This window comes from Anser cygnoides, chromosome 8, assembly GCF_040182565.1.
Source record: "Anser cygnoides isolate HZ-2024a breed goose chromosome 8, Taihu_goose_T2T_genome, whole genome shotgun sequence".
Lineage (NCBI taxonomy): Eukaryota > Metazoa > Chordata > Aves > Anseriformes > Anatidae > Anser > Anser cygnoides.
This window is the reverse complement of record NC_089880.1, coordinates 1,823,285-1,846,552: the sequence shown is the minus strand read 5'-3', so window position 1 is coordinate 1,846,552 and position 23,268 is coordinate 1,823,285. Positions and strand designations below refer to the sequence as shown.

General features: G+C 34.6%; 2 protein-coding genes and 1 long non-coding RNA gene across 28 annotated transcripts in view; 2 read left to right on the top strand and 1 right to left on the bottom strand.

Moving 5' to 3' along the window:
* GLMN (glomulin, FKBP associated protein) overlaps nucleotides 1-14,746 on the top strand; it is a 21,847-nt gene extending 7,101 nt beyond the window's left edge. For 6 of the 9 annotated variants that reach the window (XM_048067076.2, XM_048067081.2, XM_048067077.2 and 3 more), the window contains 12 exons: nucleotides 1,631-1,818; nucleotides 2,290-2,343; nucleotides 3,263-3,293; nucleotides 3,675-3,764; nucleotides 4,236-4,277; nucleotides 4,364-4,437; nucleotides 4,754-4,838; nucleotides 6,602-6,711; nucleotides 7,887-7,950; nucleotides 11,726-11,849; nucleotides 13,266-13,348; nucleotides 13,480-14,745. In XM_048067076.2, the coding sequence (XP_047923033.1) occupies nucleotides 1,631-1,818; nucleotides 2,290-2,343; nucleotides 3,263-3,293; nucleotides 3,675-3,764; nucleotides 4,236-4,277; nucleotides 4,364-4,437; nucleotides 4,754-4,838; nucleotides 6,602-6,711; nucleotides 7,887-7,950; nucleotides 11,726-11,849; nucleotides 13,266-13,348; nucleotides 13,480-13,587 (1,053 nt within the window). In that variant the 3' untranslated portion in view covers nucleotides 13,588-14,745. The other 3 variants (XM_048067080.2, XM_048067079.2, XM_048067082.2) reach the window with 3 other exon arrangements.
* Nucleotides 14,590-22,422, bottom strand: C8H1orf146 (chromosome 8 C1orf146 homolog). Of its 18 annotated transcripts, none has more exons than XM_048067093.2 (7): nucleotides 22,291-22,422; nucleotides 21,105-21,222; nucleotides 20,692-20,719; nucleotides 19,097-19,171; nucleotides 17,837-18,005; nucleotides 16,090-16,168; nucleotides 14,590-14,726 (listed from the first exon to the last, which is right to left on the bottom strand). In XM_048067093.2, exons 2-7 carry the CDS (start codon nucleotides 21,171-21,173, stop codon nucleotides 14,607-14,609), a joined length of 540 nt encoding a protein of 179 aa, XP_047923050.1. In that variant the 5' UTR covers nucleotides 21,174-21,222; nucleotides 22,291-22,422; the 3' UTR covers nucleotides 14,590-14,606. The 18 variants fall into 18 exon arrangements, with proteins under 18 accessions (XP_047923050.1, XP_013042147.1, XP_047923048.1 ...); XM_013186693.3 differs by lacking the exon at nucleotides 20,692-20,719 and adding an exon at nucleotides 19,844-19,888 and having other exon boundaries at nucleotides 19,097-19,190; XM_048067091.2 differs by lacking the exon at nucleotides 22,291-22,422 and adding an exon at nucleotides 21,858-21,961.
* LOC136791383 (uncharacterized) lies at nucleotides 21,565-23,268 on the top strand. Its single transcript, XR_010833278.1, has 3 exons — nucleotides 21,565-21,704; nucleotides 22,233-22,466; nucleotides 23,137-23,268. It is a non-coding gene; the product is annotated as an uncharacterized lncRNA (long non-coding RNA).

Sequence of the window (23,268 nt, the reverse complement as noted above, 5' to 3'; positions counted from 1 at the left end):
TGTTTCTCATCTTAACTCTATTCTTTCATGGAGTTGATACTAAGTTTGAGCTTCGGAATTTATTCTACCTTGTTATCTTTGGTTAGAGGAGGAAAACTCACAAGTCAAATACAGAAGAGAAAAAAATTGAAGAACGCATGGAGGGAAATGGAAGTTTTAGAAAAGGTAGAGTAGGAGGGGTGAAGCTGGCTGAGGAACTGAGGAAATCCAACTACCTGAGGAAGAAGGCTGAAATTGGCTGAGAACTATGAACCAGAGAGTTAGAAAAGAGGCAGCTTTTTATATGGGGAGGAACTAGTCCTGGAAAAGTGGAGAGTCTAGGTCAGGTTGTCATTTTGTGAGGAGGGAATGACATGAGAAGGTGTGATAGATGTCAAAAAACTGGGAGCCAACTGGGATGAGGAAAGCATGTATAAATACATGTGTGTGTTTGCATGCACACAAAGGAAGTCTGGAAGTTGTCATGTGATACAATTGTTTCTTCTCCAATTTTTTAAAAATAAAAATTTATGCATGCAAAATTTTATTAAGATTGTAAAGTGAAGCACACTAAGCAGCTAGCAAAACTTCTGGTTGTTTTCCACCATAACTGGGTTTTCTATTGTGATCACATCAACTTTTTTCCACAGCAAGTCTCGGTCACCATAGGATAGAACTGCTATGTGGATCAGTCAGGGTTGTGCAATGCAAGAGAATCTGTCTGTGAGATCTTTGCTTCTTTTATTGCAGTACTTTTAAGATGTGTAGCGATGGAGGCAGGGATTACCAGAAGATCATCTAATGGTTAAGATAGTTGAAGTCTACTCTGAAAAATGGTCTTTTGTCCCTGCCTCTCCTGTTGGGCACAGTCTGAAACCATGTTTATTACACTAATTATGAATTACCTTTTCTTCATTTTCTCAAGAAATTCACTTCTGATGTTTGTGGAATTGGGTAATGAGAGCTGCAGCTAAGGTTAGTAATGACATACTTTGACTAGATGACATTTTGTATAATCCTAATTATCCAAAATGTCAGAGCCTGGATGTTTGGTTTGGACAACCCTGGAAGAATGAGTTAACCCTGATCTCTCTGCTTCTTCATAATCCATACAATAAGAATTACAAAAATGTGTGAAAAAAAGCACTTAATATTTGTGAAGTACTCAGGTGTCATTGTGTTGTGAATTGCTGGAAAGAAAGGCCATACAAAACAATTCTAACTTTAAAACAGGGCTTGCCTTTAGTAGATAAACATTACATTGCATATGACCAGTGATCAAAAAGCAAAATACTAAGTGAGTGTTCAGTGAAAAACACATGGGTCCTGTGGCATAATGTGATCATGAAGCTATCATTCATAGCTTTTGTGGATAAGGGAGCCAAATTGGGTTTTGCAGGGTGACTTTAATTTTGTCTTTTGCTAACTTTTGAGTGCTTGACTTTGCTATCTTAGTAACATTCTTCTGACAGTGGTTATTTTTCCTGGAAGGCTTTTTTATGTATGTATCATAAATATTCACAAAATATTTCTAGTAACTTATACATATGCTACATAAGAGATTTTACTGCAAATACAGCTTAAGCTTTTAAAAGTATTGGGTATGCAGTTTTCTAAAGGCAACTGAATGAAATCTAACTTTCTTTTTTAGGACATTTTGCAGGATATAAGAGAATTGATGCCACTAGTATTTTTACATCATAAAGGCAAAAGATCATACTGGGAGAATCAGGAGTTTGAGGACATAGAGCGAAAGAATTCTGCAGATTCTTTGGCATGTCTGTCATATCTGATGTTTGTTCAGCACTTCGGTATCAATTGCTTTCCAATGGTATTTAGGTAAGAGCTATTCTTAGTGAGGACCTACTGTAAGTTTGTATTTTGAAGTTTGTTTCTGAGCAGAAGAAAACGTTTTATTTGGAATAGCTATAATGAAAGCTGTGGATTTCCCTAGTGTTTATTTTTTTGCTAACACTTATCATTTATGTAGCTTAAGAACATACTTCAGTCTTTTAGATTACTTTATTACTGCTTAATTGTAGATGAGCTGACCTTTTAAAGAAACTGACAGGATTTGTCTCATTCTGAAAGCGAACATATATGAAAATTTCAATTATAAATTTATAGGCAGATGTCAACTGCAAATTATGAACAGAAATTTGACTTATTGCTTTGTGTCTATTTCAAAATTATAAATTTTGTAAGGGTAATTTTGTAGATTTTTCAAGAGACTAAACCAGTCAAATATATTAACTGTAACAATGTATGTGTCTTTATGCAGTTTAATATAAACCTAACTTTCTCTTCTAGTCCATCATACCTTCTGCAGTGCAATATGACACATATTGAAGTGCTGCTGAAAAGGTAGGTTATGTGATATTTGGATTTCTAGATAATGTGTGTCAGGTGTTTGTCCTATGGTTTGTTCCTGATCTTTTATAGTAATTCATATAAATGAAAACCAAATAAATTCAGAGGAGGTTTTTAAAGCTCAAGGTTAAAATGGAAAGCTACATGATAAGATAGCGTTCTCTTTTTCTAAGAGTTATAAAAAGTTGCCTAAAACATTCATTTATTGTTTTTAGAAACTTTATTCTGAAAATGCAACATTAAGGCCATTTATACCCATGAAGAATATTTAGAATGTATATTTATTTGTAACCCTGTAACAGTTTACTACTAACAGAGACTATAATGATAGTACTTATTTGAATGTATTCTGGTATGATACGCAATCTAATTAGAAGTTATGCTTTCTAGAGGAAACCAGACTTTCTGCATATTGTGTTCATTTTGTCTTCCATAAGAAGCAGCGTTGACCAAAAAATTTCTAGCATTGCTGTAGAAGGGAAGCATTATCACTGCTTATCATTTTGTGGTAAAATTTAAACAAAATTTCTTGGCCTTTTCCAAGGCCAAAACAAATCTTAGGATTTGTCATATTTTTCTTTGGCTTGCAGGATTATGCATATGAAATCATCTGTGAAGCTTCATTTTATTTGTTGATTAATACCTGTGGGATATGAGCTACTGCCTTTGAGCATTTACAGATATTGAGAGGGGGAAAAAGTTGACCCTAAAGAGAAGAGTCCAGTTTGCAACTTTTTATCAGTCAATATATTCTGAAAATCTTTGAGAGACGTTATGAAGGTATCATATTTGGAAAGCAGAATGAAAATTGTTGAGGGCCAAGTTTCTTTTTGACATCTGTTCTACAATTTCATCTGAAACATCAGCAGCATCTCTTTAATTTACAACAATTTTAATGTCTGTTTCTTTCTAGAACAGAAGAGTCTATGTTATCTAAAGGACTTGTAAGTTTGTTTTTAGTTTAATCAAATTTTCATTATTAGAATGCTTACTCTTTCTGATTTGAGAAACAGTAAAACTTCCCTTTCAGTAAACAGTAAAAGTTTCCCTTTCTTAGAAAGGTGTACAAATAATAGTTCAGATAATATTTTCATAAGTCTTACAAACATTTAAATTTATTGAACATTACACACATGCATATACCTTTAAATTACTGTTACCACTTAAATTTGTAGCTCCTAGGAGCTTTGGATATGCAAAAGAGCATTTATGGTAAAGGCAGTTGTAGCTATGAAATGTGAAACATATAAATTAATGTCTTGTATATGTACAAGGTGTTGGTAGTTGTTTTTTGTTTGTTTGCCTCTTTTTTTTCTCACCCACAGGATCTGTTTGAGAACTGTTTATTGAGGATGGAAGATAATAGCCTTCTCCATCAGTATTTAGAATTCAGAGATTTTATTAACGTGCCTCAGGTAATAAGAAGCAATGTACAGAAGTCTCTGTAGTTGATTATAAATAATACCTACCAGTTTTCTATGTGTTTGAGAGGGAATATACTACTGAACCTGTATACAATTGTGTTGTCAAATTGAAACCTGTAGTGTCATGCTATACAAAATTGTTTGTCTTTTTCTATGTGCAGCAGCATGAAGTTACTGTGACAACTAAAATACACTAAGTGTATGTACAGGCCACTGAGGCAGCTGGGCACTGATCTTAGCTGAAAGAGAGCACTTGCTAATTTTTGCTCCTTCCTTGGAAGTGTGTTGCTTGATCACATTCTTATTTGGACACAGTTGTTAGTGGGCTGAGATTTTTTTTGGTTGTTTGTGGTTGTTTGTTTGGTTTGTTTGTTAATACCTTGAATAGATTTTATTCAGTGTGAGGTAGTCTAATAATCTGCATGTAATTACAATTTGTTTTTTTTTTTTGTCCAACTACAGGATTTGGTGAAAGTTATGACCCTTTGTCCCATAGAGCACCTGGTACGTAATAAAACACACAGAATGAATTATGTGATTTTTTTTTTTAATTAGAAAACTATCAGATAACTTTTTATTATTATTTTTAGAGAAAGAAGAGTTTAAATATGTTGCAGTTGTTCATAGACAAATTTGATGCAGAAGGAAAGTACACGTTATTCAGGTATGCATTCAAATGAGTGTAGATTGTGTAGTATAAGCCTTGTTGCAACTTAATTGCTTAGAAACTCAGTCAGAAATCATTTTTATCTATCTGGTAAGCCACAGTAGTTTCACTATGTTAAATTGTGGATAAATAATGAATTTCAGTTGCCTTTCATAAAATCATCTGTCTTTTGTAACCCAGTGTTTAAAAGTTGGATATGTTCTTTTTCTGAGGCGGAAGTCCCACTTAGTGAATAAGGCCATAATATCATCCAAGTCTTGAGCTAACTCTATAGGCAGCTTTTAAATGATAATATCTTTATTTTTGTTCGAAGGTGTTTACTGAAGACAAGCAACCACGCTGGTGTAGAGGGATACATTATTCAAAAAATAAAAGATCAGATTCACTTATCATTAACGGTAAGCCTATTGCCTTTAAAAAAAAATTGTCATCTCAAATGTTGAGCAAATACATATAACTTAAGATTTGAGTGATGCATTTAAAACAAAAACAAAAAAAAACAACTATACATTGAAAAGAAACATAAGATTGGGAAATAATTAAAAATACTTATTTGCCTTTTTTCTGTGTATGTATTTTTACATTATAATTTTATATATGTGCAGTTTTAATTACACTATTTTACAGGTTATTACTACCTTCTCTGTGCTTGAAAAACATAGTCCTTAAGGGGGAACTGCTTGGTATTTTTTTTTATTCTTGCATTTCCTGAATATAATTTAAATACTACAGTCTAGACTATTGATTTTTCTCTTGGGTTTTATTATGACAGTCAGCATTATATTATGAGTGCTTCACAAATGTTATATTCATCAGAAAGGGTTGAGCCAGATCAAAGCCATTTAAATCTCATATTTTATAATAATTGATACCAGGAAATTGGAAAACTTAATAAATAAATGATTATCTCTTTTTCTTTTCTTTTTTTTTTTTCTTTTCCTGTCTCCTCCCCTTTTTACTTAAGGCCTTTTTCAAAGCAGATTTCATCTCCAAGGTCTTCATTTTGTCAAATAGGACAACATAGTAAACTTGCACATATTTCATGCTAGCGTTTATGAAGTGTAACACAATTATAATATAGTACTAAGGGCACGACTGTGTTAGAGAACTGTGAATTACTATTTATTAGATCATAGTCTGTCCTGTATATAGAATCAGCAGGGGGTGAAGAAATTAATACTATGAAAATTCTCCCAAAAGAAGCTTGCACTAAAATTGAATAGGTAAAATACATTCTGAAAATTCTTTACTACTGAATTTGTTGACTATGCAGCTTCAGAATTCTGTCAATACAGAACTTCTATGTAGAGAAAGCTGTCTAAAAGTCTAATAATTTTAAAATTTTATCACATGGATTTGAATATTCTATGTTTGTTGCAAAGAATTCTGCTATAGACATCATGATATGTGGATATCATTTTTACATTTTTTCAATGTGGATAACATTTTTACTGCCCAGGTAGTCTTTATCTTTTTAGGTTTCTCATCTGATCTAACTTAACACTGACAGGTACCCTTCTTGTCTCATCTAATATCGGTATACAGATAGAGAGGATTATGAAGAGATTAATTTATATACTTTGATCACATGTAGTAATTAGAAAATATTTCCTCCAGCATTTGATTTGTGTATTTATTAGCTTTCTATTTTCCCCAAATTATTCTTGTTAATCATAGAATATCCTGAGTTGGAAGGGACCCACAAGGATCATTGAGTCCAGCTCCTGGCTCCACACAGGACCACCCAAAATACATATTTCTGAGGGCAAAGTCCAAATACTTCTTGAACTCCACCAGGCTTGCTGCTTCCCTGGGGAGCCTGTTGCAGTGTCCGACCACCATCTCAGTGCAGAACCTTTCCGTAACCCCCAGCCTGACCCTCCCCTGTCCCAGCTCCATGCCATTCCCTCGGGTCCTGTCGCCGTCCCCAGAGAGCAGAGCTCAGTGCCTGCCTCTCTTCTCCCCTTGTGAAGAAGCTGCAGGCCACCATGAGACTTCCCCTCAGCCTCCTCTGCTCTGGGCTGAAGAAACAGTGACCTAAGCTGCTTCCCTTTTAGACCCTTTGCCTTTATATTACTTGTGTTAAATTACTTAAGATTTATTTATCTTTATTTAAGATTTAAATTTTGTACTCAGATAAACTTTCTGTATCATTTTTCAGAAGGCACATGACAACGTCTGGTTTACAAGACATCACCTGATCTCCCTTCTAGATTTAGTGCTTTTTCTTCCTGAAGGCGCTGAGACAGATCTTCTACAAAACTCAGATAGGTGAGTTGTAGTTACAACTAGAGGCTTTTCTCGTTTTTTTTTTTAATTGCTTAAAAAAATTCAGACCACCTTACTACATAATTAATGAAGTGACAACATCAATGTATTTTAGATTCGTTTTGAAATAGAGCTGCAAACGATCATTTATTTAAAACATCATTTCAACTAACTGTGCATAGAAGAATGTTACAGTGCTATTATATTGGTGTTAACAATAAGAAATGAATTCTTCCTGCATTCCTCAAGAATATAAGGCTTATGTCAGACTACGGAGCTAATTGGTAAAGCATTATTCCTTCAGAAATGCATGGTTTGTCATTTTTCTGCGGAAACAGAAGAATAACTTCAGCAATTGGCAGAACAGAAGAAATGTGGTGTGTTGCCTTACATGATACAGGGGTGTAACAATGATCTGATGTAACTTACAGCACACAGCCTTGTCAAGGCTCTTGCACAGATTGCTGCTGGGAGCCCCGTATGTCATGAGTTTCTGCTCAGATACAGAGGTATCTCAACAATACTTGCATTAAATAGTATAAAAATAATTGGAAATGTCTCTGAAAATCTCCTGTACAGGACAAGTCTTTTCGTATGTGATGAATAAAAATTGAGCTTGTAAATCCACAGGATGATGGTGTCCAGATGGACACATAACTGCTTAAAAACCCAGATGTAAAATCTGTACTTGGAGACAGTGCTACTGTTTATCTGGAAAAAGCAATAAATAATTTTTTTGCTAAAAAAAAAAAAGAAAAAGTAGAGTAAAACAAAAGCAAAATACACATTTAAAAAGCATACAAAAGTAAAAAATCAATACAATAAAAAAGAGAAAACTGCTAGACTAGTTTCAAATCAACTGTGGATCTCTCCGGTGATATATATTAGAAATTCTGTAATACAGTTCTCTCTCTTTAGAAAACTCTTTTCCTTGCAATCACTGACCTTGTCTAATCTGCTGCTGGCTTTAATCTTACTTGTAAAGTGTCAGCTTCTGTTGTAACAGGGGAGTCACTGCACACTGGTGCTCTCAATTAAGCTATATTACTCAACAGAGAGGTAATTTCATTTTATACAAAGGGATATTTTTAGGATGCCTGGGTAATGGGCAATTTAAGTTATCACCCCTGTAATAAATATCTGCACTTTAAATGATCAGTAGTGTTTCTCATTCACAGGATTATGGCATCACTAAATCTGCTGAGATACTTAGTCATTAAGGATTGTGAAAGTGACAATCAAGTAAGTAGTAACTGATTTGTAGCTGATTGATTTCTGATTAGCAGAGGACTGAGAGTTTCCTCAAGTCAAAAACATGTTTTTTGCATTTTTCTCCAAAATGGACAGCAATCCAGAAGTGATATTTTACTTGGCTGTATTTAGAGATGCACGATGTGTTATTTTATCCTGATGAAATTTGGTTGCATTCGTACTTAACTGTTACCATAAACAAGCTAATCCTTTTACTCTGCCTAATGAGTTCTGGTCACTGTCCATAATTTTAGAGTATGTCACCATCAAATAACATCCCTAGCAAGTATTCCCATAAGAAAAAAAAAATCATTAGTCTTGATTATTTATTCACTGATAAGCCCCCAAGTGAATATCTTAATAATGGATTTCTTTACAAGCCTTTGCAATTCAAAAGATCCCATTTATTCATCTTTAGGTAAAATATTTTTTGTGTAACGTGCTTAAAGTTATTAGCATTAAGATTTCTCAGAAAATATTTAATAATCATATTTAAATAGTTTTTAACTGTGCAAAGACATATTCTGTATTTATGCATGATAGGTACATATTAACAGCTTCTCTGGGTATTAACATAGAAAAAGGTTTTGTCTGTGAGATCCATCTTCTGAAGTAATGAAAGGAATTGATAGGCCTGTCCAGGTTTCTGTTCCATTGCTTTATCAGATATAGCCTGTTTTATGCAGAAAGGCAATTTGCCAGGCTAAACTGCCCACCGGTGCAGTTTACCTATGTATTTATTATACCTATATCTTTTTACCTTCATTTCTCCTGTGTGTGGATGTTTGAATGTAGATATTTCAGGAATACTCTGTATATACTTTGCAGTATATTTTAAATGAAACTGCCCTTATGTGTTTTATCCATATAATGTTATGCTGCCTCACTTCTAACTGGGATTTTATTACTTTGTAATACCTACATCTTTCTTCTCTGTTTTGTTTAGCTCTTTTCTGTCTGAAGCAGTCAGCGATACCTGTTAGTGGTAAATCAGTGCTAACTGTTTGTTATTCAAGTGCTGTGTGGCTTTTCAAGGTAGTATATTATGATGGATCTGGGTCTTTTTCGTGTGTGTAGTCACTCCTGTTCATCTGCAGATGAGGGACGTGTGTTTCTGGGTAGTCAGAAATTTTGTTTTAATTTTCACAGCTGGGTTGATATTCAGACTTCATATTCCTGCAGATGATTTATAGGTGCTCTGACTTTCATTGTGTCACTACAGCATTGAAGAGCCAGTGAAATTGTGTGGTTTAGTTTTCTGATTGCATTCTGTTACCAAATGACTATTTACTCTAATAATAATTTCAACTTCTCTTGACTCCTTTCAAATCATTATGTTCCAATGTTCCTCTAACTCATGCAATTCAGTAGCTTTTTATCTGCTATATCTTGCAGTGTATCACCTATCTCGTTAGTACTAAACGTTTTGATTTTGCGTTCTTAAAATTAGTGATAGTGTAAAGATAAACTACTTTTCAGTTTTAAAGTACAGTAAAGCCTTTCCTGACTTCAATAAGCAGTATCATAGCCAGACAAATATTCCAACCAGCAGATAAATATACTAAGATATTTTGTTGTTTATCACCCAGTTCCTCTACTTTCTTTATGGTTTGGAGTAATTGACTTTGGCACCTCTTTTTCTGCTTTTAAAATACAGAAAAAATTGTGATCCACTTTTAGAGCACTTGCGGGTTCTATGAATACCAGCTTCTTAAGTGCCTAATGATGTTATTTAAATAGAATAATAATATCATGATTGGTAGTGATTACTAAAACAGTTATGAAAATGAATAGTAAAAATAGCTTTCAATTGGTGCATTTCTAATTTATTATTTAATTAGTTAGCATTGATAGACTGTTTCTCAGATTTATGGTGTAATTTCAATTTAAGTGCTCATTATGGCCTACTCCATTTCATGTAAATGCATAGCTTTGTAAGAAAAAAAAGTTCCCCTTTTATTATTATTAAAAATCTATATATAGTAGCACGCAATTGCTGTAACATTCACGTCTAGTGTCTGCCATAAAGAATGTCCTTACAGTTTGAGGAGAAAATAACATCATCACTTCTGAAGTTTTCCCTAAAATAAATCTAAGCGCTACCACTTCTTCTTGACTTCCCCCCCCCCGTCTCCCTTCATACAGCACAAGTGGGACGCAAAGAAAATGCTTCCTTTCATGTCAGTTTGGATGTTTCGATTGCTGTGTAACAAGCACTTTCACTAATCAACTATAAAAATGAGATTTTTCTGAATAGTTATTTTTTCATTTCAGCACCATTCATGTGGAAGTTATTACTGGTCTTTTTATTTGATCACTTACCTTTGAGTCACTTAGCATTCAAATTTGGTGAATTATCCCCTGTAATCAACAATGCCATTTAACATCAAGAATTCTTATTTTTTTTTCATCTTTACCCTGCCCTTTGATGATACTGCCTGAGGAAAGGAGTCATATAAATAGCTCCTGTATCTAAAGACACAAAGACTGCTTTATATGTTTTTTTCTACAGAAGTTTTGTAACTACAAGTTTAGAAGGTGCCAAAGCAGTGTAGTTTTCCTCTCATGGCATATAACTTTGAACAGCCCTTGCTTTTGAGCATCTTTTCATCATATCACTTGCTTCATGAATACCATTTATATACTCCTTTCACCCATCCCAAACTGGGGAGGAGGTTTGTGTGTCACTTCGACTACTGTGCCTAAGGGCATAAATGAATACAGAGCATAACGATATAATATTTATTTTTTGTGTGATTCACTGGGGATTTCATTAAAATCTTAACAGTAGTAGAACGCTGAATGCTTTTTGTGGTTTTATATATACACACACTTCATATAAAAATGTATATATATATATATATATACACATATAGTGAAGTTAACAAGGAAAAACTGTGTAACTGGATTGTAGAGCCTGGGGGACTGGCGTTACTTGCCAGCAAATTCAGAGTTATCAGCATATCAGAACCAGTAACAAGTCTGAACTCTTACTAGTGTGGTTGTATGTGTATAGTAGCAACATTGGTACAGCTTAAAGCAAAAATTGATTCTGCAGTAAGCAAATATCTAGGTTTTTTTGTATATATTTTAAGGTAGATTGGAACATGGTGCATATTTGGTACATGTTCTAAAAACAATAGATAAAAAGACCTTAAAAGTAAGTTCATATAATTTCTACATACTGGCAGAGTGTAATTCACCATGACAGTTCAGAATATAAAGGCTGAAGTAGCAGCATATCCAGTAACACTCCTCCATTGCTTCTTAAACTAATTGCAATATAGACAAGAACCTTATTATGTGAGGAGCATGACATTTACCACAGCTTTCATTTGTCATCTCAATACAATGGTGATTTAGGAATGTTAATTCAAATACTTGTGCTATTTTGCCACTGTACCAACATATCAAGCTCCTTTCAGCTTTATTTACGAGAATGAGTTGAAAATGTGCATTTCAAATGTGCATTGCTGTAGTATTCTTGTACATACTACATTTGCCCTTTTTCTTGACTTCTTCATCCTCTGATTTTCAAAAAATAATTTTGAAAATGCAGGAGAGTAGAAAGAAAGGAGCTTAAATATCTGTCACCATGCTATTCTTCCTTAAGAATAAGTGGTTAAGTCTAAATTCTTTTCTTTTTCTTTCCAGCACAGCAGTGTATGTTATAAAGACTAGTCAAAACTTCTGCTTGAAAACTTAGCATTGTGATGCTTCATTAAAAATAATTTCCAATCTTCTCTGTTCTTTTCTTTTTGAATAGACTGGTGTATGGACCACACTTGCTAAGATTGAGAAAAATTTTTTAAAACCACTGCATGTAGGACTCAATATGTCAAAAGCACACTATGAAGCAGAAATAAAGAATAAGAGAGAAAACAGAAGAGGTTAGTTATTTTCTTCTTAGCTTTGTTCATATTCAGAACCTTTGGAAACAGAGAATTGGTGAATGATGTATAGATTACATTTTTATTTAACTGTTCATGCTATTTCAGGTTTCAAATAATAATTCAGGAGTTGCTATATGTGATATTAATACTTTTCATGATTAGTCAGAAAAATCTGAACTTGTTTCTTTCTCATCACATTTGTAAACCTTATGGAATCGTGACAGATACGTCACATGAAGACATTCAAACCTTGTTCTGCATTTATACTTCTGATTTTAAGGTTAGACAGGAGCATCTAAGTCTCTCTGTGAATATATAGCCCTTAGGTTTCATACTAGATGTGGGGAGGCTAACAAGAAAAGAAATAATTCACACAGCAAATAGGTACTCTCTTAAAGCCTGAAGGGTTACACTGATTATTATTATTATTTTTTTTTTTTTTTTTACTCTGACACACAGAATCAGATTCTGCTCAGGGTTAAGCAGATACATCCCACAGGGAATGAGAGCTATAGCTGCTTTAGGCCATCTCTGTGTATGTCACATCCTCTGTTCCTTTGTGGTCTCCAGTATAATTAAGAGAGCCCAAGGAAATTGCTTCTGCTGCCAGAAATGTCAGTACAGTCTTTTGCCCCTAGTCTTATCCTCTTGTGTTGTTATAAACTATATAAGTACAAGGCAGAGTGAGGGGATTTTTTCTGAAGGTAACCTGTGGATATCTTTCTAAAGGGAACCTTTCTTTTAAAGAAAAAGCTTCCTAATTCATTTTTGTCTCTTACATTTCTCTAGCCTTTGACAAAGCAAAGAGATCTGAGTTCAGAAGAGAACATCTAACTCATAAAAATAAATGGTTTAGTCTTTCTCCCCAGTGTATAATCTTTGTAAGCATTACATTAAATTTCAAGTACATGGTTTGAATGTTAGAATTTTCCTCTTAGTTTTCAAACTATCCATGTAGCTTTATCAGTGATAAGTAGTCTGTCAGAAACAGACACCTGAAGCCTTTTCTTAATTAAATAAGTATTTCATGTCTGGATTTGTTGCTTGAAGCTCAAGGATCTCCTGCTATCTCTGGATGTGAAAGTATTAAAAATGTATCCAAAAAGTGACCAGATTATGTATATATATATTTTTTCCTTTTAAGGAGAATTTTAGCTATATAAAATTGTTTCAAGTTACAGATATTACCTGTTTAGTAATGTAGTCATACATCATATAGTAAGTGCAAAGAGAGCATCCAGCTCAACCTGTCCTCTTAAAGTTCAGTACCTTCTCTCCTCAGTGTTTTGTCAGTCTTTAGGTTTCTGCTTTTAACTGCTGCTGCCTATAAATGCTAATATATTAAATGTTTTTTTAAATATTCTAAAAGTTATGTGGAACAGCAGCTTGATCTCTGGTACTTTTCTTCTACAGAGGCAAATAATTCTAACACAGTTTATTCTTTAACTGTCAGTGAGGAAAAGATGCCTGCCATGACTACTGAAATGCAGCTTCAGGTGAGTTGGCAGTTCTTACCAAGCTGTTCAGAAGTATTGAATAGTTTTCAATCTAGAGACAAATGGAAATGTACAGTAGATAAGAAAATCATTGTTCTAATAAAAATAACAAATCTCTTCTGTCATTTCAGGTTTTGCACTCAGCTCTCTTCACATTTGATTTAATAGAAAGTGTTCTAGCTCGAGTAGAAGAACTCATTGAAGTGAAAGTAAAAGCTGCAATGGATGAAAACATTTAGGTCAACTGAAATACTTGAATTAGCATCCTTCTTGCAAGATAATTTTGATTATTAGCCTTTAGTTGAAAAGGAGGCTACCAACCTTTAAAGAAGAGTAGTGTAGAGTAGCCTCTAGAAAAATTGTAAATCCTGCTCTTTGTCTTGTTGCTTTTTTTTTATTATTATTAAAAAGTCTTCAGCTATTTTTATCTGTGATTCACAGAGATGGCCTATTTGTTAAAGTACTCCTCTTCAGAATTTGGTGCTTTTTCCAAAATTTAGAAAGTACGTCTACAAGGTTTTTTTGTTGTTGTTGTTATGCTGTGTAAAGAGAGGTATGATTGTGCATTTCTTGTTCTGTTCATTTTCAAAATACTTTAGGTAATAGTTGCTGACTGGTGTTCTGAATTATGAAGATTTTTATAAATTAACTTGGAGAGACATGAATTAAAAAGCACTGTTTAAGCAGTAGCTATTTTTATTAGCACTTTTTGACAAACAAGCTTCTATATTTACAAACTGAACTGGAAGCTACAGATAATAGACTATGGCGAACTAAACAAGGTTTAAAGAAAAACACATCAACCTTGAGCCAAATAAGACGTTAAAACTTAGTAACAGAACAGATAACTTGTGTTTAAAAATGTACTCTGTAAGGCTTCATACACAACTATTTATGCACAGGAAAATGTATTTTGGAATTGTTTTGATCATTGTTGTTTCTAATGATAAAGTTTTCCTTAAGATACATTACATATTTTGGGAAGTTATAAAAAGATGAATATATAAGTTCAGAACTTAATCAAATATCAGGATGTTTTTTCTATTAGTGCAGTTAAACCACATTTTTAATTTTTTGTTAGAACATACATTGGGTATAATGTATGTTATTTTTCACTGTATGGTATTTTAATACAATTTTTTGTTCCAAATGCGTAAGTTGTATATACAGTCTTTTAAATGCAATGGTATATTTTAAGAACATTCTATATTTTGTTCAAAATGTAGCTGCTATATTTATGAATAAAAACACCAGTGAATTAATTACAATGCAACTGGTATTCCTGAAGCGTCTTCCAAACTGGACTGTTTTCCATTATGTGGGCTTTTGTCATTGCCATTTTGTAACGAATATCATCTGCACACAGCTTGGAAGTCATCTTAGAGGAAAGAAAAATATTAGAAATAGGTAACAATTCTTTTTAGATAAACAAATGTTCAATATCTTATTTTTCAAATAGTATAAATGTATTTATCATAATGAGATTTTAATCACGTTATCTGAAGTAAATATTTAGAAATAATGTACACAGAGGTGATTGAATGTATTCCTTTAGCTGCAAGACCAGTCCTAAAGTAACTGGTTCCATCAGCATTGCTTCTGATTATCTGGATAGTATTTCAAGAGGAGTTGGTGTGATAGCTCAGGACTAGTTGGATGGTATTGTTCCCTTGGCCTATGCTAGAACAACAAAAAAATATTTTTTAGGCCCCATGACAATTAGGGACTCTCATGCAAGAGGTCATTAAATTGGCTCTGTACTGCATTAGCAAGAAATAATGTAATGACAACTCGTAGTATGTACTATGTCACTTCTTACAGGGCTGTCCTGTTGAAATCTGGAGTATTCATTCTGAACAAGCAGAAAAGCACGTTCAGGTTTATAGAATCAACAGTAATCTTAAAAGCTTTTAAGTTAATGCTTCATTAAGAGATGAGACCACAATAGAGTCCATAAAAAGTTAGAAAAGTACAATGTTCAACCTTGTAATAAGTGTTTAACAACTCTTCACATACAATAAATGAGATGTAGGTTACACACTTAAAATGATGAATACTCTAAACAGGTTAATACTATTTTTAGATAACTTCAGGAAAGGACAAAAATTCATATTTGATTTCTAACATGCTATCTAACCTACTTTTTTAATTTTTGGTACATGAGATGCTGCTAGTATTGTTATAGTTAGTGTGCAAGTTAAAATTCTTGTGGAAAAAAAATGTTCTTAAAAGCAGATTAGTGAACATACTTTAATAATGTGTATGTGTACAGGATATGTTGCTGTTACAGATAAATTACACTTGTTAAGCTATAGGAATAACATTATTATGTGCATCATTTAAAAATCTACAGGTAACCAGAGTTTTCAGATAGCTATTTTACTTTAAGAAGCCATTACATACTTAGATCTCATTGATGAAATCGAGACACCCTAAAGTAACTGTGGTAAGTAAGAGCTGAATTAGCTCTTAAGTATCTCATTTGTTTTCATACATGCTATTAGAAGCTTTTAAAGTTACCTTTAACAATAGTTTAAACATTTTGTTAAAGAACTGAGCAACAGTTTTACCTCAAGGTTATTACATGGATTGTGGTCAATATGGCACAAAGTTCCAGTAAGGAAAATTAAGTATTTTATTATTTATTTATTTATTTATTTTACTTTTCCTGGTTAATATACTTCTGAAGTACTTGAAGTTCTGAGGAGCTAATAAATTTAAGTACATATAACTAGACTTACCTTTGCTATAGTTAACATTAACTTAACCGTTTCAGCAGTATTATGAACTGGTATTATATGTAAATTGCTGCCCAGGAATCTGCACATCAAAATAAATTTAGGTTACTTTCTGAATGCACTTGAATTGTTATGCCATAAAACTCAGAAATCACTCCCACACAATCTAAACAACTTCTATGTCTGCACCACAAATTGCTTTTATTTTTAGATGAAGAAGATTGCTTTTATTTTTAACGGCAACAGGAGAATTCATGCTGTTTGTATACCTATCTGTCCCATTTCTATACAATTTGTTCAGCTGCTTGAACTATATCTTTGTAGTGTGCTATCTAAATATAGCAATCCGTACATGAATTAGATGTGATTAAGATTGTGACCAATGAAAGACTTGGACCAATAATTTAACCTTATTCCAGTAATTTAACCTGAAATTCATTCTCTCTCTGTGTTATTCATACGCATTCATGCTTGAGAATGGAATCTGAAGATTAAAATAACTAGCACCAGTTGTCATTCAAGGCAGTCATGGAAGACAGGTATCAAAGCTTAGACAAGCACAGAGCTTCTCTCTTTAGACTTTTAGCCTAAGTATGTTGTAACAGTGACAATAAAGTTAGCATTGCTGTCATTTTCTGTTGTAGAAAATATAATTTAATCTAAAAATATAAATATCTAAAATATAATTGTCTTGTCACTATCAATTTGGCGTGGCCTGAATGAGAAAACTATTTTTTTATTTTAATAAAATTACTGACTTGCCAAAGGGAATGTATTTTCAAAATGTCACGTTTGTTAGTGATCAACACACTTCCAAATCAGCTGAATATAGGCACAAAAGTAGATTGAGAATTAGCATTGCCATCAGCTGAATAATACGTTGTTGCTGAATGATGGCAGAGCTTTTAAGAGCTCTCATGAAAATTTATGGAATTTTCATATAAGGATAATGGATTTCCTACATTTCATCCCATACACTCTGCTACTCATCAGCATTTTGGCAATGTGCCCTGGATTTAATGAACGTGGTACTAGTTTCAAGGAGGTAAAAATCAAAGACTCCATTAGAATAGTCACTTCTTTGATGTCAAGAGTGAAAATCAACTGCAGTTAAGACTAGTGTACCTACCTGAAAATAGTTTTGATTAAACGTATGGAACAGAATCTGATAACTGTTCTCAGCAGGTGCATACTGAAACATGCAAGTTTTCAGGCTTCATTAGAAATCACAGATAATATTTTAAATACACCAGTTTTAATGTCCAGTTTTATACTCCTAGTGTAGAATAACATTATTTCCATTGTTTAGCTGTGCATAATAGACACTGTTCAAAGTGAACAGATTTTAAAACCTGGTAAGGAATCTGTACTTTACAATAAAGCCTTTTCACATGAAGAAAACTTACCTGTTCTGTTTTGAAAATGACCATGAACAGATGCTGACAGAACTAAAAAAAAAAGTTTATGAAAATTGCGTAATTTTCCAGTGCGAGAGAAAAACTTGAAAAAGGATTACATAGCCATAAAGTGATTGAAAGGAAGGTTATTTGCTGTTTTGAGGAAGATCCCTTTTTGTTAACTATGACATGTCAAATTGATTCACTCTGCATTTTTTTCATTTTCCATTAATAAACTTTTTTTTTTTCTTGCCTGGGGAAAATAAAATTCATCTGAATTTAGGACTGCTGAGTAAACAATTATTTTATTTCTTCCTAGCAATAAAAAGCTTGGTTTGATGTTGAAATCATACCTTCTCTGAATCCTAAAAATTATATTCCATTCTTGTGGTCCATGAAGAGTAGCTGACAAAACCAAAAAACTATTCCGATGTATGTTTATGAACTTCTGAATTCTTTCTAAAAACTGTTCTTCCCCTCTCATAACCAAGTCTTGAATGTCTGCTAGTATAAATGCGACACCTATTGAAGAAATTAATATAAATATATGTCATGGAAATAATGTGATTAAGCCTTCTCACTACGCCTACTCACTTTTAAGCCTACGCACTTCTTCCCTGATTGGGAAGCAGAATTGTTATTCAAGTATTAGTTTAAAAGTCAATAGAACAAAATATGTGAATGAATTCACACATCTTGATGGTGAAATGCAATCATGAGATTTGGCTAGTAATTTAAAGATAAAACTACAAAAAACTCAGAGGTTTTCTACCATAACATCAAAAAAGCATCCAGTCTACTCAAAAGTATAGACATCTGAATGCCTTTGCATGTAAATGCTTCAGAAACAAGAAATTGCTAATATGGAATGTATTTAGGACAAATGCAAAGACAGATTGAAGAGTTTAGCAATTCTTATTTCTAATAATTTCAAATACTCTTTATCTTAAGATTAAGCTAAAATGTCTACCATGAAAAATGAAATTATAACCCCATCAACTAAGTCATTCTGAAAGGGAAAGTTATGTTGTAAATTTAGGAGGTTTAACAAGAAGATACAAAAGACTGGACCAATCTATGCCTTTAATCCTTATAGTTCAGGGAAGCTTTAGACTAAAGGTCTTGTCTACCTGTCTAAAGCATCCACTGCTCTAAAAAGGATAGATAGGTGTTTCATGTTTGCAGTTTCAGTGATTTCCTAATCAAACCTGTTCAGTCAACAAATACTCTCGTTAACTCCCTTGTTACCACCAGAACTGCAAACTCAACTGGAATAATTAAAGCCAAATATCTCAGTTCACTCTTACATTTACAGCCATGTATACTAAAAAATCTCGATGGCTATCTTAGGTTTAAATGGCACTCAACAAGTTTACTCAGTTTTAACAAAAATATACTAAACAGTCCAGCTGATGATCACCAAATCCAATGTAGAGATCAATGGAAACATTCCATCCTTTGACTTAAAGTGCTACCATATCACAGCTCCTTCCACGACTGCATGACACCCCAACACAGAAGCTTTTATTCAGTTCACTGCAGCCTACAGCAGAGCCTGACTCCGTGCATCATTAGAGATTAGGAGTTTAAAAACAAACTTCAAAGTACCGTACCAGAAAGAGAAAAAATCACAGATCCAATTTCCACTGATCCTGAATATCGAACTCTGTGTTGTTGCCTCTGTAGAACTGTAGAGATTTCATGATTCTAAATAAATTGTAATGTTATTTTTATGTTTTCAGCCAACAAATTAAATACAAAGATTTTTAAAACATTGAAGGTTTTAGATAGAACTTTAGCATCGTTGCTTTAAAAATATTTTATTCTACTTGCAATAAAAGTAGTAAAGCATTAATTAAACTTTTTCAGTTAATTAAATTTTGGAAAATTTGTATTGAAAGATATGAAATCATTGAACGGCAATTTTGTATGCATACATTCAGTTTGCCACAGGGAACTGTTGCATAAAACATAAAGAAGCTCAAACATTTTACAGCCTATTTTTGTAAGATATGCTAAAGGAAGATTTGCAGAAGCGAGGAACATACAGTCGTGTGTTTCTAAGACTCCAGTTAATTAGACTGCATTATTTTCATGGATATCAGCATTTCATTTGGAAGATAATTCAGAAAATCTGCATGGGAGATGATTTTCATTAAAGCTTTTTGACAGTATGCAATCCAATCAGGCAAACTAACACACTGCAGTATCCAACATAATCATCTGCAGAATGGAGTGGGTTTGGATATAGTTTTCAGCCTACAAAAAGCATTTCTGCAGTATATAAAAGCTGTTCAAGCCCACACATTTTAAAGATTAGACCACTGAATCCTTTTTAACTAACATGTTTTTTAGGTTACCCTTTTAAAATGTAGCCAACCTGTCATGTAGGGAGGTGTCATGACCTAATAAAAGAGTACAAAATACAGTCAGGATGGCAAGTGTACCCTGAAGGAGACAGCAACCAGAAATTTCATGCTTTGAATTGGTATGGAATGGGAACACTCAGTGACAGCTACTTATGAGGTATAACTACAAGTCTGGAAAAACTCTGTACTTTAAGTCACTGTTGAAAGTGAAATATTTAATGTACAAATATAAGCAACAGCTTTAAGAAAATGATAGCTGCACAGGTAGGAGGAAGCTCATAATGCAGAAGTAACCAAAACTGATACAAAGCAATACCTCTGTAAAAGAAAAGCCATCTTAGAATTGTACTTCAGCTATTTACGTATCTTTGCTCACTGGGAGTCCTTGAATAGGACTCATGAATAAGGAACAAGTTAAACCAGTATAGCTGATGCAATCATCACACTCTGATAGCTCTCACCATATTACGGATTAGGTTGCTCTTGAAACTTTTACCAAACTGGAACAGTTTACCAGCTACCCTCCCAATGCAAGCAGATAGATAAGAATAGGCTTTAAAGTGAAACAACGCAGGAATTAATTCAAAACCATTCACCTATTTGCACAGCAAAGATAGAGTAATAACCTCGTTAGCCAAACTAACGTAGGCTATACTTGATCGTAAGTCAAAGCCCTCAGCCTCTAAATTCTCTCAAGCTAGCATGAAATTGGCCATAGCTGAAGGAACTAATTATCAGCTCCTTGACAGCCCCTTTCATTATACTGGGGAATTGATATTAACAGTTATAAATATACATCACTATCTGTAAGACTATTTTAAACTGAATTGCACACTTACTGAGTAATAATCTAATCCATTGTTGATACTGTACGGTAGAAAATAAAGTGTTTAGGGAGAAATTCAGACAATTAAAAACATTCCTGGAATAATTATTTATACTACTAATTGAAAGCAGCATCAGCACAATGCAGAAGTGATGAGTCAGGAGAACAGGCCTAAAGCAGTACAACGCAGAATAGGAGGTGACTAGAATACTAAATACGTACAGAAGTAGGTAGGGAAAAATAAAAATAAAAAAGACAGCAACCTATGCTGTGGTAGAAGCAACTTCAAACAACGTTGCTGCTTAATCATCTAAAAGGTATATTAATTGATATTGAAAAAAAAATTTCCATGTATATAACGTAAAAAATACTTCTTTCACTGCTTCTTAGCGAGTCACATGCTGCTCTTGACAAATAGTCTTATACCTGCAGACCCATACTCATAATAACTGTTGTAATCCATCTTGACTGTTCCTGCCCACCACTCTCTGTCATTTTTTTTTTGTGGTTTTAATGGCTTTGCAATGAAATCTCAGCTTCCTCTCTGAAAAAAACAAAACAAAACAAGAAAATAGAGATAACAAATATCTTAATTAAAGAGATACAATATTTAAGGCACAGGGATCCATTGAAGGTATGATTAAAAACCAGGTCACTACCCAGTTCTCCAAGATGTTTACAGGTACCTACCACCACTGAACTGATCTATATAAAATGGCAGTTACGTATCTAAATGGCTTTTCACAGAATTTGCATCTAGAGGTGTTAACAGGGAGCGAGCACTGTAAATGACTTCAAGAACACATTTCTAGAAATTTCTAGAATTTCTTTGATGTCTAAGGAACTTTTGCTCTGTTTTCAAAGGGCACAGTTGTTACTCTGCTCCTTTTACAGGAAAGTATTTTTAGGCAGTCTTCCCCAGGCCTCCTGCCCAGCCCGGATCAGCAGCTTTTTCCGTGGACGGCTGCGTTTCACTCTTCTGAAAGCACTCCCCGAGTTCCAGCTTGGCGTCCATTTTCTACCTGGGTGAGGAGCGCTCGGGGCAGTGGGGACGTGCCTGAGGCAGCCCAAGTGGGGCCTGGCCCTCCTGAGGTGCCCGCCCGGGGCACGCCACCACCGCCTTAGGCGCTGGGAGAGGTGGTTTGCACAACCCCTTCTGCCACTTGGTTCCCAATTTACATTCTAACAGAGCCTCTCCTCGCTTGAAAAAAACTGGGTATTTGGCAGCGATGTAGGCCCCGGGGCCCGGCAAGGTCGCAGGGAAGGCGGAGCGAGGGGAGCTGGGGCTCGTGCTTCCCGCCCTGAGGGCTCTCCGCTCCCTCACAGCCGTGGTTCCCGTGCACGGCGCCTCTCGGCCTCGCAGCTGGGCAAGGGAACGGGGCTTTTTCGGACCGGGGGCCTCTGACATGAAGGGACACCGCAGAACATGGGGCCGGTGGTAGTCCGGCCTCTCCCGGGGCCCCAACTCCTTCCCGCGGCCCTTGGGAGGAACCGTGGCAGCTCCATGCTGGCGACGTGCGGTCACCGAACCAGCTTTCCCTCATGGCTTCTCAGGAACGAAGAGAAAGCGAACAACATCTCCCAGCAAACAGATAAAGAGCACTTAATTTACCGCTAGGAAAAAGGGAACTTCGTGGGAACTGAGGAAACACCGAAGCCGGTTGCTGCGCCCTGGCCCCTGTCAGGGTCTCCGTGTTGCCCTGGAGCCCGCAGGGCCATTGGCCTCTGCTGAGGAACAGGTGGGAGCCCAGACACCTAGTCAGCGTCCTACTAAAAATCATCCAGAAGGTCAGTGAGAGAGGCAGCTGCCACACAAGTATGATTGTGTAACATATTTACGTGATAAAAAGGACAGAAAAGACAAAAACCATGGGAAGATCCCAGGCAGAACAAGTAGGTGTCATAAACAATAACGGCAATAAGTTTACTTCAGCATAGGAAAAATCGTGAGGGAATGTTTTTAACGGACAGCTAATTATGCAGCTGTTTCCAGGGAAGAATGTTCCAAATCATTTCTTTGGTGTTCTAAATATAGAAGTTAATACAAAAATGTAAACCCAGCACCACTTTGAGAGAAAGAGGAATTCCAGAGTATTGATGCTTCTTTTTTCCATTATATGTGAGGAAACAATGTTTCTTTTATGCAGCAAAGAGGAGCTCGAGCCCAGAGCCATTAAAAGTAGTAAAAAATACAACATTGATTCCCATCTCTGTTTGTTGCACTGTATCTGTATGTAGACTCATGGTCATGTATTGAAAACTGTATTTTTACTGAAAATCTGAGATAGTAATGAACACATTTCCTTTTAAAACATTTTAGAGCATTTTTAAATAGAAAAAAAGTGACCTTAAGTATATATTTAAAACAAAAACAAATAGCAAGTTGTCTGGCTTGCTTAGGAAGAGGGAGTTAGACATCTTAGTGATTTAAAAATGACTTTCCACCTTCTTGTTTCAGGTGAATGAGAAGCAGATTTACACCTGATGGTTACCTTCTGTTGGTCAAATGCACCAGAGAGTTAGAGTTACCCCTCACTGCAAGAGTATGGAAATGTCACACAACTATTGAAAATAAATCAAATACGTCTAA

Coding starts and splice junctions, on each gene's coding strand:
- C8H1orf146 (XM_013186693.3), bottom strand. CDS start 21,173: ATGACAGAGAGTGGTGGGCAGGAACAGTCAAGATGGATTACAACAGTT. Junction 19,191..19,843: donor GTTGGCTACATTTTAAAAGG/GTAACCTAAAAA, acceptor CAATTTATTTAG/AATCATGAAATCTCTACAGT. Junction 14,727..16,089: donor TAATGTTAACTATAGCAAAG/GTAAGTCTAGTT, acceptor CTTTCCTCTAAG/ATGACTTCCAAGCTGTGTGC.